The sequence below is a fragment of the Scyliorhinus torazame genome, chromosome 21, assembly GCF_047496885.1.
Source record: "Scyliorhinus torazame isolate Kashiwa2021f chromosome 21, sScyTor2.1, whole genome shotgun sequence".
Taxonomy (NCBI): Eukaryota; Metazoa; Chordata; class Chondrichthyes; order Carcharhiniformes; family Scyliorhinidae; genus Scyliorhinus; species Scyliorhinus torazame.
In genome coordinates this window covers 124,208,859-124,226,039 of record NC_092727.1, presented here as the reverse complement: position 1 = coordinate 124,226,039, position 17,181 = coordinate 124,208,859, and the positions used below count along the sequence as shown (strand labels likewise).

Sequence of the window (17,181 nt, the reverse complement as noted above, 5' to 3'; positions counted from 1 at the left end):
CTTATATTGGAGCACCAATATTAATCTGCATTTCCACAACATCATTACAGGCATTGGGACATCAGTTCCAAGATTTCTGCAATGTCGCTTATATGCTTGCTGTTGTATATAAAATTATTTCCTTTCAAAAATAAAGAACTACAACTTTTGGGAGGTTCACTCATCAGAAAAATCATGGTTGATAATTGAAAATGACCCCCAATATATGTGTTGATAACGGATCGATTGGTGCAGTGTCTGAGTCTCTAGCCCCCAAACCGGCAAACCCCCTTTTCCCAGGTAAGAAGAAAGTTTGGAAAATCAAAATCATATCAATGTAAGGAACAACTGATGTACGATTCAGTCGTCCATTAAGAAATAGTACAATTAAATAGCAGCATCGAGAATCTTACAGCATAGAAAGAGGGCCATTCAGTCTATCGTATAGCTGCCAGTCTATTGAAAGAGCTATCCAATTAGATCCATTACATTATCCAGTAAACCCCATTCCCCTGGCCCTGTCTCCACTGTTCCCCTGCAAATTTCTCCCCATCCAAGTATTTATGCAATGCCCTTTTGAAAACCTTTCTCACACAGCGAGTGGTTGGGGGTCTGGGATGCACTGCCTGACGGTGTGGTGGAGGCGGGTTCAATCGGTGCATCGTAGAGGGCGTTAGATGATTATTTGAAAAAAAGCAATGTGCAGGGGTATGGGGAGGAAGCAGGTGAGTGGCTCTGGGTGAAATGCTCATTCAGAGAGCTGGTGCAGATACGATGGGCCGAATGGCCTTCTCCTGCCCCGTAACAATTCAGTGACTCTGCACCAATTGAACCTGCCTCCGCCAGTCTTTCGGCCAGTGCATTCCAGATAGTCATAGCCTTTGGCCAGTTGGGTGGCACAGTGGTTAGCACTGCTGCCTCACAGCTCCAGGGAACTGGGTTCAATTCCAGTCTCGGATGTCTGTGCGGAGTTTGCACTTTCTCCCCGTGTCTGCGTGGGTTTCCTCCGGGTGCTCCGGTTTCCTCCCACAGTCCAAAGATGTGCAGGTTAGGTGGGCGGATCATGAGAAATTGTCCCTTAATGCCCAGGGATTGGCGGGTTAGGTTATGGGATTACAGGGATAGGGCGGGGTGGACACTAGTAAATGGGCAGAGTGTTCATTGGAAGGGTCAGTGCAGACTCAATGGGCCAAAAGGCCTCCTGCACTGCAGGGATCCTAATCTATTCTAATTACCTTAAAATCTGTGTCCTGTACCCAAAATAAAAGTGTTGATTCCTGAAATTGCCCAAATATAATTTACCCTCATTCCAATTTAATATTTTACCCATTTATGGATATGTCACCCACTTAATAACTGGAGGTGATCCTGCCTTGCAGAGTGAGGCTAGCTTTAAATTGGAGGTGGATTTTCCCCAACACGCATGTGGGTCAGTGTTTTCCTGGTTAGAACACAAACTGCAGATGGTGGGATTCGGAAATGGTGCGAGGAGCCCTCTCCCAGCCCTGATACAATGTTGTCAATGTGAAACGATGTTGATAGGTTACTCTCTCTCTCTGGTCACACCTTGTGACCTGCTCCATGTTTCCTGCACCCAGGTGGTAGCTGACTAACTCTTACTTTTGTGGGTGTTTCTCTCTCTCTCTCTCTCTCTTGTGGTCCCGCTTGTCGGCTGAGCTGTGCCAAGTCAGAAGAGTGACTGATCATTAGACTCAGGTCATCATTTGCTCCCTCCTGAGGTGCCGCGCAAATTTGCATTGGAGTCTTTGACTTAGAAGGTGAGTCGCAAGAGGCCAACCCCCCCGCAACCGGCTGAGGATTGAGAGCCCCCCCCCCCCCCCCCCCCCCCCCCCCCCCAGAAAACACACCTGCACACCACACCTTACCCTGTGTAAAATCCACACATCTCCCCCAACACCAGGACTCCCACATTGTAAGCAAACGTGATGGTCAGGCTGCTGCACAGAACTGAGCGTCTCAAAGGCAGACCAGATAATGATAACCAGAGCCCGGGTCTGCTGGGCTCAGTAAATATCAACACTGCTGTCTGGGCCCCTCCTGCCCCACCCCAACACACACACATACATACACCCACCCACATACCCATACCCGCACATACACACCCACACACACACCCACCCACCCACACACACACCCCTCTCTCAGCCTCACAGACAACACACAAACTGAGAAAGGGCTTCTGACATGTTGTCAGGAAGATTGAGTCACAAAAGACAAACTCCCTCAAAACTCAAACTGAAACTCAAAAGGGGCTGTTTAGCACAGGGCTAAATCGCTGGCTTTTAAAGCAGACCAAGGCAGGCCAGCAGCACGGTTCAATTCCCGTACCAGCCTCCCCGAACAGGCACCGGAATGTGGCGACTAGGGGCTTTTCACAGTAACTTCATTTTTTAAAAAGTCTACTTGTGACAATAAGCGATTTTCATTTCATTTTCAAGTTCTTGGACTGATTTACCCCTCCCCCCTTTTTTTATTCAAAGGTCTCCCCCCGCCCCCTCTCAAATATGCATTTCGGATGTATTTATAATTTCCACAACCCTGTGCAGATCAGGAGATGTTGTCAGTTTCCACCTCCAATGTGTCCACTTGACAGTGCGGGTCCTGCAGACTGAGATTCATCCATCTTGGGGAGGAAACCCTTTCTTATCCATCACCACCTTCAATCTGTGCACTGCACTGAATTGAACCAAAACCATGTCCAGTTCCCTCTTTGAGTTCATTCATTTTCAACCATTCTGATAAATTAAGGTAAACGGTCTGGAATAGGTTGCCAAAAAATACATATATTGATCAGGTCAATCTTGTAAGAGTTGTAGGAAACTGAACCCAGTTGCCATTGAACGAGAGCTTCCTGACATAGTCAGCATTTACCCTTCTCTCAATCATGTGTATTTTTAGTCTCGTACGATTTGGCAGTGGATCTTATCTTCCTTACTGCCACTGATTGTGGCAACCAATGTCTGGACCTCTCCAGGCTCCCCAAGGTTGAAGGATATTTTATTGAGCAAGCCAGGTGGGGAAAAATGCAATTTCCTTTCAAACTAATAAGATAAACAGAACCCCCTCTCGCTCAATCGTTTGTTTAACTAGGCAGTCAGATAGACCAAGCTGTGACATGGCTCTGGGTGTAATTTCCAAACACTGAGCGGTGAGGAGAGACAGACTTGGCATAGCTTCAAAGAGGGTGTCTGGGCCGTCAGCTGAAACAAAACACAAACTTTAACAACCCTTTGTTCTTCCGTCCTATTCAATCCAAGGATCATACCGCACAAAAGGAGGCCATGTGGCCCATCCTTTCCAGGACAGTTCTCTAAAAGAACTATCCAATTAGCCCCACTCCTTTGCCCTTGTAACTAATCAACCTACTTCCCCATTTAATAATATCTTTATTCGTGTCACAAGTAGGTAACTTTAACACTGCAATGACGTTACTGTGAAAATCCCCTCATCGCCACATTCCGGCGCCTGTTCGGGTGCACAGAGTGAGAATTCAGAATGTCCAATTCACTAACCAGCACGTCTTTCGGGACTTGTGGGAGGAAACCGGAGCACCCGGAGGAAACCCACACAGACACGGGGAGAACGTGCAGACTCCACACAGACAGTGACCCAAGCTGGGAATTGAACTTGGGACCCTGGCACTGTGAAGTAATGGTGCTAACCACTGTGCTTCCATCTGGAGAGCAACACTGAGCGACACCCGCCCGAGGACTCCACGCCTCGGATAGATCTCAGGAATGTATACTAGAGTAAGACTAGCTGTCTCACTCTAATATGCAGATTTGCCAAAAGGTGAGCCTGCCCACAATGGGTGGGATTCACATCGCATCGTCTCACGAGATTTTGTTGAATCTCAAAAGATGTGGTAGACAGGTAGATCCCGGAAGAGGGATCTCCCGGCATCTACCGGCTGTGCCACGCTGCTCTTTGAGTGCAGCGCGACCAGTAGATCTCACCCATAGTCTTGCTCAAGGAAGCTCTCGACAAGAGGAGGACAAAGGAAGCTCTTCAAAGACACCCTGAAGGTTTACGTGAAGAAATGCAACATACAAATGCAAGGTGCCCCCCCCCCCCAACCCCCCCCCCACAATTGGCCTTTAAATAGAGAAAAATTGGAAATGTAATTTTCTCTACGACCAACCTCCTTCACTTTGACGAGAGTGAAAATTAACCTCAATGCCTGGGAGACCCTTGCTTAGAAGAGACCTACTTGGAGGAACCTGCTGATTGAAGGGACACAATTCTTTCAGGACACCGAATGGCAAGCGAAGGTCCGGGAAAGTAGCCTGAGGAAGGAATACTAGCGATCTAGAGTCCAAGTCCCGATCCCACCTCCCGGAAACACCTGCCAAGCGTGCGGTCGAAAATGCGGCACTAAGATCGGGATCACGCAAGGCCAAACAGGACCCGTGACCAGAAACACGGAATTTCTTCGGTAGACAATCATTCTCCGTTAGCGAGCCCGAAGAAGAAGAAGACACCATCCCATTCCACATAGTTCCTCACCCCTCCCAACCAGGTGGACAAAACAGCATTTCAGTAAATATTTCATTTTTAAAATAATGTCACGCCTCAGCCCATGTGGCTGAGATATGATTCTATGCGTGTTGCCAACCTTTCAAAGCTTCATCAAAGTGTGGTGATGGTGTGTGAACATTGGTGATCTTTGTCAGCGTGCTGTGGCCTGGGCTGCTGCCGACTTTCCCCAACTTCTGTGAATGGCTGTTTTCCTCTGGGTGTCGTTGGACACTGATTGGTATGTTAAACTTTAGTTGAATATTATTTTCTCCTGCTTCCAGTCCAACCAAGCCTCAAATTTAACATTTGTATCCTTATTTTCAAATCCCTCCATGGCCTCATATTTTTAGTGCAGAAGGAGGCCATTTGGCCCATCGAGTCTGCACCGGCTCTTGGAAAGAGCACCCTACCCAGGCCCAGACCTCCACCCTATCCCCATAACCCAGTAACCCCACCCAACACTAAGGGCAATTTTGGACACTAAGGGCAATTTATCATGGCCAATCCACCTAACCTGCACATAATGGCTACGTCAGCATTTATTGCCCATCCCTAATTGCCCTTCAGAGCTGCCTCCTTGAACTGCTGCAGTCCCTATGGTGTAGGTGCATTCATAGCGCTATTCAGGAGTTACAGGATTTTGAACCAGCGACAGTGAAGGAACAGCGATTATATTTCCAAGTCAGGATGGTGAGCGGCTTGGAGGGGAACTGCCCTTAGCCTTCTGGGTGGTGGAGGTCACAGATTTGGACGGTGCTGCTCAAGCAGCCTCGATGAGTATCTGTAACCTCCACCGGCCCCACAACCCTCCGCCATCTTGTTGTTCCTCCAGTTCTTGGTTTCTCAAGAATTACCCCTTTTAATCGCTGACAATTAATGCGGGAAGGTAAACCTCTACATTGGGGCTAGACTAACTGCCAGTTGCTAACCGTAACAAGCAATGGTAATTAGAATCCCTTTGGCACCGAAACCACCAACAGGATTTCTGGTTTTTTTCCCTTCCATACACAGATGAGAAGTCAGTGGTACTGTTCACCTGCTACTGGAGGAAAGACGGCTGTCATTGCAGCCAGACATCCCTTTGAAGCGGAGCTTGAAGCAGCAAAACGCTATGCTTGGTGCGCCTGTGGGTACAGCAAAAAGCAGGTACTTATTCATTGTCATTATTTAATACTATTTAGCTACCTTTAATATTGGTCATGACCACAGGCTCCTTTTTTACTTTCAGAGAGGATCAAACATTACTCTGTGTGTGTCCCACATTATGTCTAATGTGCTTAAACCCACTGGGCAATTTTCCAAGTTCATACAGCCTTACTCGTGGGCTAAACATTTCGGGAATTCCCAGGTATTCCACCCACAGTTTTCCATCCATTAAAACGTCCAAATATTTACCCAGTTACGTGTGGTCCCAGCATTAACACAAGGTGCCCCCCCCCCAACCCCCCTCCCACAATTGGCCTTTAAATAGAGAAAAATTGGAAATGTAATTTTCTCTACGACCAACCTCCTTCACTTTGACGAGAGTGAAAATTAACCTCAACATTAGCCTGGTGTTAATTCACACACTTTCTCGCAGTCAGCCCTCAGTGATTGCTTCCAATAATTTCCGCTCATGCACTGAAATGATGTAACATTTTTTCTGACAAGGTGCCAGTTTATCTTTTGGTGCCCAGGAAATAAAATCCTTTTGATCAGAGCCTATGACATTGCTGGGTTTATTTAAATCAAAGCACAACAACATTTTTTGCTACAGTTCTTTTCTGGATGTAAGAAATTCTATGGCTTTGTGCCGTTGAGCAATTGTTTACCGTGCCTCTTCAGAGATCATTTAGAGTCGGATGCATTGCCTCGGCACATTTTATTATGTTAAAGGCACTACATAAATGTAAGTTATCATTGTAGGGATGGGAGACACATGTAGGCCAGACCAAGTGGAGTTCCATTCCCTGAACTACAGGGAAGTGGGTGGCACGGTAGATCAGCGGTTGGCACTGCCGCTTCACAGCGCCAGGCTCCCAGGTTCGATTCCCGGCTTGGATCACTCTGTGCGGAGTCTGCACTTTCTCCCCGTGTCTGCGTGGGTTTCATCCGGGTGCTCTGGTTTCCTCCCACAAGTCCCGAAAGACGTGCTGTTAGGTGAATTGGACATTCTGGATTCTCTCTCGGTGTACCCGAACAGGCGCCGGAATGTGGCGACTAGGGGCTTTTCACAGTAACTTCATTGCAGTGTTAATGTAAGCCTACTTGTGACACTAATAAAGATTATTATGGGCAGCACGGTGGCGCAGTGGTAGCACTGCAGTCTGACAGCGCCGAGGTCCCAGGTTCGATCCCGGCTCTGGGTCACTGTCCGTGTGGAGTTTGCACATTCTCCCCGTGTTTGCGTGGGTTTCGCCCCCACAACCCAAAGATGTGCAAAGTAGGTGGATTGGCCACGCTAAATTGCCCCTTCATTGGAAAAAATGAATTGGGTACTCTAAATTTTTAAAAAGAAAAAAAAAGATTATTATTATGTGAACAAATTAGGTTTCATTCATAAGGTGCTTTTCTCTGTTTTTATCTCGGGTGTCAGGCCACAAATGATCATGTTTTTATTTTCACAACTCACATTTTGAGCTCAAGACGTCTGTGGACTGATGGTCTGTTAGCAGGGACTCCACAGCCCGATCCCCAATACTTACAGTGTCCCCTCAATGTCTTAATGCCACAAAAGGTTTAACTCAGCATTGTTTTTCTGAATCATTTTGGAAAGAACTCCCATTCAGTTTGCTTCGCTGTTGTTTCAACCTGAGGGCACACGGGTAGATTTATCTCCTTCTGCCTGGACAGCATCACCTGCCCTTTGTAGAACACACCAGGTGAAATCAAGGGAATGAATATCAAATAGGTTTTGTAAAGAGCGGCTGACCCACTCAGGCGGGTGGTGACATTAATTTCTCTCACTGAGAGAGCTGTCCTAGGAGATTGAGTGGAGTAGATTTATATTCTCTGCATCTTAGAAGTCTGAGAGGTGGTCTCATCGAGACATGACAAATTCTTAACGTGCTTGACAGAGTAGGTGCTGAGAGGCTGTATCGCCTGATTGGCCATTCTAGAACCAAGAGCCATAGTCCCAGGATGAAGGGATGAGGAGAAATTTCTTCACGCTAGAGGTTTGTGAATCTTTGGAACTGTGATTACTTAGTCGGTGAGTATATTCAGGACTGACATCAATATACTTTTCGACAATATGGGACTCGTGGAGCTGATGTAGAAATTCAGCATTGGCCTTGTTGAAGCAGATTTGAGGATCTGTGTAGCCAACTCCTGTTCCTGTCTTATCATGAAAGTGGAAATTACCCTGCTGTGTCTGAGTTGGGTAACTAATAATAATTTGTCTCTTAAATGGTCATTATTTATACGCGAGACCTGACTGATGTTATCAACACCTATTAGTGACAGGAAAGCATCATGACTCCTAGACCCATGCATTTCAGGCAGGGACAGTGGTCAGGGATGACAAATCTGGTCGATTCCACTCTTACCAATTCAGACATCTGAAGATGAAGATCACCTGACCGGCAAATCTGGCTGGAACCATTAAACTCGGAAGAGGCCAGCGATTTGAGCCACAATTCTCCCTCTTCCGTGTTGGCCAGCTTTATTATTGTGTCAGCTGTGGATCACTGGAGCATTCTCACCTGTGAATAGGAAGGTTGTGGATTCAAAGTGCCCTCCAAAGACACGAGCACAAGATTTAGGCTGACAACACCAGAGGTCTTCATTCTCCACCTGAACATTGGAGAATTGCTGACCATTACCATTCTTAAGGAGCATAAGAATCCCCAACTAATACAACCTTAAACAACTCCTGTGGTATTCCAAAACGTCACCTGTGATTTTTAAGCTTCTGCAGGCTTTTGTGACAGAGAGACTCGTAGTTCAAACTTGAGTACGTGCCAGATGCTGAGTGTCAGCAACAGGGAACGATCAGTATTTTAGTTCGCCCCTCGACTGGGTGGCTGGCTGCTGATTGCGATTGGCGGGTTCTGCTGTCTGGTCTCTGGCGGTCTGTTACCTGCTAATGGCAGCTTGGTGGTTTTCGGAGAAAGATGCATCTTAATATTTTTCAAACGATACAAAGCCAGGAACGGCTGAGGCGCAGGAGTCTCAAAACATAATTAAGTAATATTGGAAATAATTTAAAAAGGCAAATGGAACGTTGGATTTATCTCGAGGGTCTGGAATAGAAAGGGTTGGAAGTTACGTTATAGTTTTATAAAGCTCGGGTTAGATCGCATTGAGAGGGCTGCATCCAGTTCTGGTCACCACACTTCAGGGGGGATATATTGGCCTTAGTAGTTCCAATGCAATTTCACCAGATTAACTTTAAAATGAGCACTAATTGTTCAGGCTAGGTCAATTGAAAATTTCAAAACTGTATTTGATAATTATTTGTAAAGGTGAAGGGGCCAAGGTGAGTTGGATGGAGTTAACATACAGATGGAGTTATGATCTGATGTGAATGGTGCAATAGGTTCGAGGGGCTGAATGGCCAGCTTATTTTTCTATGGTCTTATGTTTCCAGTGACTGGTTGCTGATTGAATGGCTTCTGGTGGTGATGGTTGACTAATCTGAAAGGTGGCTGACTGATCTGAAAAGTCTGTATAGCTCAGGGGCGGGATTCTCGGGGGTATGGAGCGAAACACGCGACGCCGCTCCGCGCCGGCGCGATTCTCCGCGCTCGACGGGCCGAGTGCCCGCCGGGTTCGGCTGAGTCCCGCCGCCATTGTTCGTGTGTGGTCCGACCTGGCGGGACCTCGGTGTTCATGCTGCAGGGGCCGTCCTGGTGTGGGGGAGGGAGGGGGGATCCGACTCCGGGGGGGGGGGGCCTCCACTGTGGCCAGGGGCCTACCGATCGGCGGGCGGGCTAATCCCGGGGGGGGGGGGCGGCTATGTTCCTCCGCGCCGGGCCCCTGTAGGACTCCGCCATGTTGCCCGGGGACCGGTGCGAAGATGGCAACCCATGCGCATGCGTGGACTCGCGCTGCCCATGGCGCATGCGTGGACTCGCGCTGCCCATGGCGCGCATGCGTGGACTCGCGCTGCCCATGGCGCGCATGCGTGGACTCGCGCTGCCCATGGCGCGCATGCGTGGACTCGCGCTGCCCATGGCACGAATGCGTGGACTCGCGCTGCCCATGGCGCGCATGCGTGGACTCGCGCTGCCCATGGCGCGCAGGCGTGGACTCCATGGCACGAATGCGTGGACTCGCGCTGCCCATGGCGCGCATGCGTGGACTCGCGCTGCCCATGGCGCGCATGCGTGGACTTGCGCTGCCCATGGCGCGCATGCGTGGACTCGCGCCGCTCATGCTGGCACCCCTATCGGCAGCTGGGGCTGCGTATAGCACTCCAGTGCCATGCTGGCCCCCTGTGCGGTGCAGGATCGCCGCTCCCAGCGGCCCGCTGACGCTGTCATAAAACGCTCCGGCGTTTCCAACAGCATCAACACTCTGCTCCGGATCTGAGAATCCTGCCCCACATACTTCATTAGATAAAAATTACTGTGGGTAAGTTTCAACCTTGCTACAAAGGACACTTATCCCTGCAAAACAGATTGTCTGCTCTTTAAAGAACTAGCCAGATTCTCACTCTCTTCATGACAATGCGATGAAAATTGGGCGGATTCTATCAGTGGTTTTATGATCCACTCTGTCAGGTTTATTGTCCACACACAGACCACGAAGACTTGCATACTCCATCACTGAATTCCCCCACTATCAACGTCCTGGGGGTTGTCATTGACCAGAAACTGAACTTGACTAACCATTATTAATACTGTGGCTACAAGAGTAGGTCAGTAGGAATTATGTGATGAGTAACTCACCTCCTGACTCCCAAAGCCTGTCCACCATCTACAAGGCACAAATCAGGAGTGTGATAGAACACTCTCCACTTGCCTGAATGAATTCAGCTCTAGCAACACTCAAGAAGCTCGACCCCATCCAGGACAAAGCAGCCCCGTTTGATTGACACCCCATCCACAAACATTCACTCCCTCCACCACCGATGAACAGTGGCAGCCGTGTGTACCATCTACAAGATGCACTGCAGGAACTCGCCAAGGCTCCTGAGGCAGCACCTTCCAAACCCACGACCACTACCATCTAGAAGGACAAGAGCAGCTGATATGTGGGAGCCCCACCACCTGGAGGTTCCCCTCCAACTCACTCACCACACTCACTCACCACCCTGACTTGGAAAATATCGCCACTTCTTCACTGTCGCTGTGTCAAAATTCACGCACTCCCTCCCTCACAGCACCAAGGGTGCAGTTAGACCATAGGGACCGCAACAGGGCAGCTCACCAGCACCCCCTCAAGGGCAATTGGGGATGGACAATAAACGCTGGTTTAGACATTGGCACCCACACCCCGTAAATGAATTTTTAAAAAGTCGTGTCTCTTAACTGTAGGGTGTATTTTTTCACGGTATATAAAAGAAAAAAACATAATTCAAAACACTGGTACAAAATAAAGCATAAAATCACTGGAGCCAAACAAAATACAAAAAGAAACAGAATTTCAAGATTAAGCCCCACCCACCCCCAAAACAAATTTCTTGCTCCAAGAAAATAATTTCTGAAATTGCAATGTCAGCACTGATAACAACGAGCCCTTCATAGTTGAGGGGCTGAGAATGATTTATCCTGGTTCCCAATGGCGGCAGCATCAAAGAAAGAACTGCTCAAAAACCATTCATGGCCTTCCTCCACCCTGTCTCAACGATCCTCTTCAATCCTCCACTCCCTCCCACTCTTCCAACTCTGTGGTGCTGTTTGTGCAGTTCACCATTGGCAGTAAACCAGTCTGTACCCAGAGAATGGTTAGAGTGTGGGAGTAGCTACCACAAGGAGTGTCTGAGGCATATTATGCATTTTCGGGGAATCTGAGAGGGAAAGGAATAGGATATATTGAGGATATACTGAGTAAGCTGAACAGTGATTGGTGAATGTTCATGTGGAGCATAAAAACCCCATCATGCACAAGTTGGGTGAAATGGCCTCTGTGTGCTCTAGACTCTGTGCAAAGCTTTCAGCAGCCACCTGCAAAGCAGCTTTGGACATTTCACAGTATGAAAGGCTCTATAGAAATAGGAGCAACTATGATTTTGCTAAAAACAACAAGCATAGGAAATCTTACTGCTAAATATACAATAGCGCTACACATGGCAATCAGGAAATTATATCTTGAAGTTACTAAATCATATTGGCTTTATACGTATGTACTTCTAGGGAGGGGTGGGGTTACTAGTAGAGCAGAGCTGTTGAATAATCCAGTGCACTCTGCCCATGACCAAAGGCACTGGAACTAGATGAAGTCAGTTCACTCAGTCCGGATCAGGAATGAAACCTGGGCCTACCCTGTTTGGTGAGCTGTGACTGAGGGTGGCATTGGGTCTGTGGAGCTCATAACAATCACATGCAATGGATTCCAACTCATGTCGATTCCGAGGTACTGCAGTATTGAAACTATGAAGTTCGACCATTTTTTTTTCCTTGTAGTTCCTATAATCTCTTCAGAGATGGATTCACTACAGGATGTAATGCTGTTTCAAGTAGACCAGAAAGTCTCGGTTTTTGTTTTGAAATAAATAACTTTTGTTGATATTGCTCCTTTCATCATAATGCCAAAGCTTTTTGCAACCCATTAAGTACTTTTGAAGTGTGGTTAGTGCTGTAATGCTGGGTTCTGGCAGCCAATTTGCACATAGCAAGTTCATACCTACAATGCACCAATGATAATTCTGTTAGTGATGTTGACGATTGAATAAATGTTGGCCGGGGCAGCAACGAAGAACACTTCTGCTTTAAAATACCGCCTGCAATACTTGGCTGTGAGTGACAACCTGGATTATTACTCATAAGTCCCTGGAGTGGGACTTGAACTCAACATTCTGACTGAGAACATTCTCACTGTGCTTAAGCTGAGCACTTGCGTTGGGTAGCCTTAACTAGGATGGGGAGCAATCAGAGGGGAGCAGGAGGACTACTATTGATTTTCTTGCCTCTGGACCAGAAGCAGGTGATTAAAAACATCATCTAACAATTTCACTCTTCATTGCTAACCAATGTTGGACATTGCATACTTGTGGATGTTGGATAAGATAACAATTGTGTTTGACTATAGTCAACATGTAAAGTCAAATACCTGGTCATCCCCACTAGCTACAGTCAGACATGATGTAAAGAACAAAGAACAAAGAAATGTACAGCACAGGAACAGGCCCTTCGACCCTTCAAGTCCATGCCGACCATGCTGCCCGACTAAACTACAATCTTCTACACTTCCTGGGTCTGTATCCCTCTATTCCCAACCTATTCATGTATTTGTCAAGATGCCCCTTAATTGTCACTATCGTCCCTGCTTCCACCACCTCCTCCGGTAGCGAGTTCCAGGCACCCACTACCCTCTGTGTAAAAAACTTGCCTCGTACATCTACTCTAAACCTTGCCCCTCTCACCTTAAACCTATGCCCCCTAGTAATTGACCCCTCTACCCCGGGGAAAAGCCTCTGACTATCCACTCTGTCTATGCCCCTCATAATTTTGTAGACCTCTAGCAGGTCGCCCCTCCACCTCCTTGGTTGGCAACATGACTTGCCAATACTTATACTCAATGCCCCAGCCAATGAAGGCAAGCATGCCGTATGCCTTCTTGACTACCTTCTCCACCTGTGTTGCCCCTTTCAGTGACCTGTGGACCTGTACTCCTAGATCTCTCTGACTTTCAATACTCTTGAGGGTTCTACCATTCACTGTATATTCCCTACCTGCATTAGACCTTCCAAAATGCATTACCTCACATTTGTCCGGATTAAACTCCATCTGCCATCTCTCTGCCCAAATTTCCAAACAATCTAAATCCTGATGTATCCTCTGACAGTCCTCATCGCTATCCGCAATTCCACCAACCTTTGTGTCGTCTGCAAACTTACTAATGTATAGTCACTTGGTCAAGGTAGTAAGAGTGCTGTAAATATCCATGAGCCATCATGGTGAGGGGATGAAAAAAAACCTTTTTATTAACCACACAATATACTGATATTTACTCCTCTGATGTGCAGAAGCCAGCTTATGATGAAATGACTGTAAAGTTATCTGTGCTATTCTCATTATTCCGTTGACCTGCAGAGCTCTGCACAATGCAATAGAATATTATGTTCAATATTCTTAATATGGACAGAACAAGAACAATTCCAAGATTTTATTTATTTTCGACCGAGCAAGGCTGTGTTAAATACACAACATAGAAATGCTGTAAAACAAAGTTTTTAAAACCCCAAACTATGTATAAATTCAGGGGATTACCACTAGAAAAACTATATTAAAGTTTTTACTCATTTTGGTATTTTACTGTAATGATTCATTAACCACACTCTTAAATAAATGTGGCTTGGCAGTTTAAACTCGCACCGTATTGCACAGATGAACAGCTGTACAGTCCTGTTTCATGCACATGTGAGCAGTGCTGTGTCATTGGTCACTCCTCTGTTCCTAGAAGCTTGTAAGAAACTCCATTTCAACTTCCAGCATATTGTGCCCCGGGCCATTTTAAGAACCATTAATGTGCTGAGTCATTTGCTTGACCACAATGACATTGGGTTGGATTTTACAGCACTGCTCCCCCTCCCCCCGCCCCCGACACCACGCCTGCCCACTGGGCATGTTTTCGGCAGGGTTGCCAAGGGGGAAGTAAAATATGACGAGCGTCAAGTCCAGATCTACCAGCCATCCCTCAACCCGTTCGGCAAAAAACAGTAGGGGGAAGGGGGGGCCACAATTGGCAGCTTGCCCTCCAATTTTTATATAAAAATAGTTAAGAGGAAATTAACCTTGTTAACAAGCCAAATATTACACTGCCCACACTCCAGGGACCCGGGTGCAATTCCTGCCTGCGGTGGCTGTCTGTCTGGAGTTTGCATGTTCTCCCCGTGTCTGCATGGGTTTCCTCCGGGTGCTCCGGTTTCCCCCCACAGTCCGGGGCTGGTTTAGCACACTGGGCTAAATCGCTGGCTGTGAAAGCAGACCAAGCAGGCCAGCAGCGTGGGTTCAATTCCCGTTCCAGCCTCCCCGAACAGGCGCCGGAATGTGGCGACTCGGGGCTTTTCACAGTAACTTCATTGAAGCCTACTTGTGACAATAAGCGATTTTCATTTCATTTCATTTCAAACATGTGCAGGTGAGACGGATTGACCATGACAAATTGCCGCTTAGTGTCCAAAAGGTTAGGTGGGGTTACTGGTTACAGGGACAGGGCAGCCATGTTAATATTGTTTTGTCCAGGACTGATATTTCTTCCAAGGGTGTTGGAAGCAGTACATTCACGCCCCCCCCCCGTGCCCCGCGTGCCCCCCACCCCCCCAACTTAAAATTAAGAACATAATAATAGTGGGGTGGGGAATGCTTATGAAGACTCAATTGGGGAAAAATACGAAATGATGCAAGGAGTTATCATCAATGCTATGAAGCACTTTCACTGCACAGCTGGGATGGTAATGAATGGGAATTGAACACTTTCCATTCCAGACTCACCATGTCAATATTGAACATTCCCAGGTACAGTGCAGTGAGAATATGTAGCAAAACATAGGCCGGAATTCTCAGACCGTTGGGATTGCCTTTTCCCGCCAGCAGCGCGCTCTCACCCGCGGGTTTCCCAGATGTTTTGGGTGGCTCCAATGTAAAATCCCATTGACAAGTGGCGGGAACAGAGAATCCCGCCCACAGCGAATGGCGCGCCACCGAGAAACATGTGGCTGGGGGAGTGGCAAATCCCACCCATTGCCTTTCCAGCACAAAAACAGATAATTCGGCCAAACTTTTCAAAAAAAAGATGTAAGGACCTTGGGCGGGATTCTCCGCCGGCGTAATTCTCCGTTTTGCCGGCACCCGGGGTTTCCCGACAGCGTGGGGCTGCCTCGCAATGGAAAACCTCATTGACCGGTCGGCGTAACAGAGAATCCCACCGGTGGGTCGGGACAGAAATGTGGCGGGGCGGAGGATCCAGCCCATCAACTTCAGAAAAAAGCATTTCTTAGTCATGGCTTGGCAGGTAGCATGCTCTTGTTTCATGTATGAGTCAGACGGTTTTGGTTTCGGGTACCACTCCAGAGACCTTGAACAGAAAAATCTAGACTGAAACATCCAATGTGGCATTTGAGGGAGTGCTGCACAGTCAGGGGAGTCATTAAAGCAGCACCTTCTCAGGTGGATGTAAACCATCCGAAGGTACTATTTTGAAGATGAGCAGGAAGATTATCCGCAATGTCTTCGTAATAGTTATCCCTCAATCAACATCATTAAAATAGATTTATCTGGTCGTTATCTTGGGGGACGATGCCATGCGCAAATTGACTGCTGTGTTTCCGACAACATTGACTACACTTCAAATGTTGTGCAAAGTCCTATGGAAATGAAAGCCATGCTCCACTATGATGCTGCCTACAGGAGGCATCCTGTAGCTTGAGTCAGATTGCCTGTTTAATCCTGAATTGTGGAACTTTAACCCTAGTTAGACCACACTTGGAATATTGTGTCCAGTTCTGGTCGCCTCATTATAGGAAGGATGTGGATGCTTTGGGGATGGTACAGAGGAGATTTACCAGGATGCTGCCTGGACTGGAGGGCATGTCTTATGAAGAAAGGTTGAGGGAGCTCGGGCTTTTCTCACTGGAGAGAAGAAGGCAGAGAGGTGACTTGATTGAAGTGTGCAAGGTGATGAGAGGCATGGATAGAGTGGATAGCCAGAGACTTTTCCCCAGGGTGGAGATGGCTGTCACAAGGGGACATAATTTTAAGGTGATTGGAGGAAGGTACAGGGGAAATGTCAGAGGTTCTTTACACAGAGAGTGGTGAGTGTGTGGAATGCACTGCCAGTGGAGGTGGTGGAGCCAGAGTCATTCGGGACATTTAAGCAACTCTTAGACAGGCACATGGACAGCAGTAAATTGAAGGGGTGGAGGTTAGGTTGATCTTAGTTAGGATAAATGGTCGGCACAACATTGTGGGCTGAAGGGCCTGTTCTGTGCTGTACTGTTCTATGCTCTATGTTCTATTTATGATAGGAGCCCTTTTAGAAGTCAGTTGACACTAACCAAACACTCATTGCACATAGGTACCCTGCTGCCTTGGAAAGAGGGTGACGCAGTGGTAATGTCATTGCACGAGTGGATTCAGAGGCTGATAGTCTTGCGACACTTGTTCAAATCCCACTCTGGCAGCAGGTGAAATTCAAATTCAACTAATAAAATCTGGAACATAAATCTAATCCCTTAATGGTGACCATGAAACTATCATTGATTTTTGTAAAAAAAAAAATCTGGTTCACTAATATAATTTAAGAAGGAAATCTGCCGTCCTTACCCGGTCTGGCCTACATGTGACTCCAGACCCACAGCAATGTGGTTGACTTTTTTAATGTTTAAATGTATTTATTCAAGGTTTTTCAATAATTTTAACAAAACACTCCAAAAAGGAAAATAATACAAAGAAAACAGGGCAGTATGCCAACAAAACAAAACAATTGAACCCTCTAAACGATTAACAATTTAACACCCATCTCAAAGCAAAATGGGGCATGCGCCCCTTACAAAAAGAAAAAGAAATCAGCCCCACC

General features: G+C 47.1%; 1 protein-coding gene across 2 annotated transcripts in view; it reads left to right on the top strand.

Moving 5' to 3' along the window:
* Nucleotides 1–17,181, top strand: part of LOC140398612 (CDGSH iron-sulfur domain-containing protein 3, mitochondrial-like) — a 71,307-nt gene that overhangs the window by 29,305 nt on the left and 24,821 nt on the right. For both annotated transcript variants that reach the window (XM_072487457.1, XM_072487456.1), the window contains exon 2: nt 5,530–5,664. In XM_072487457.1, coding sequence (XP_072343558.1) covers nt 5,530–5,664 — 135 coding nt within the window. The remainder of the gene's footprint in view (nt 1–5,529; nt 5,665–17,181) is intronic.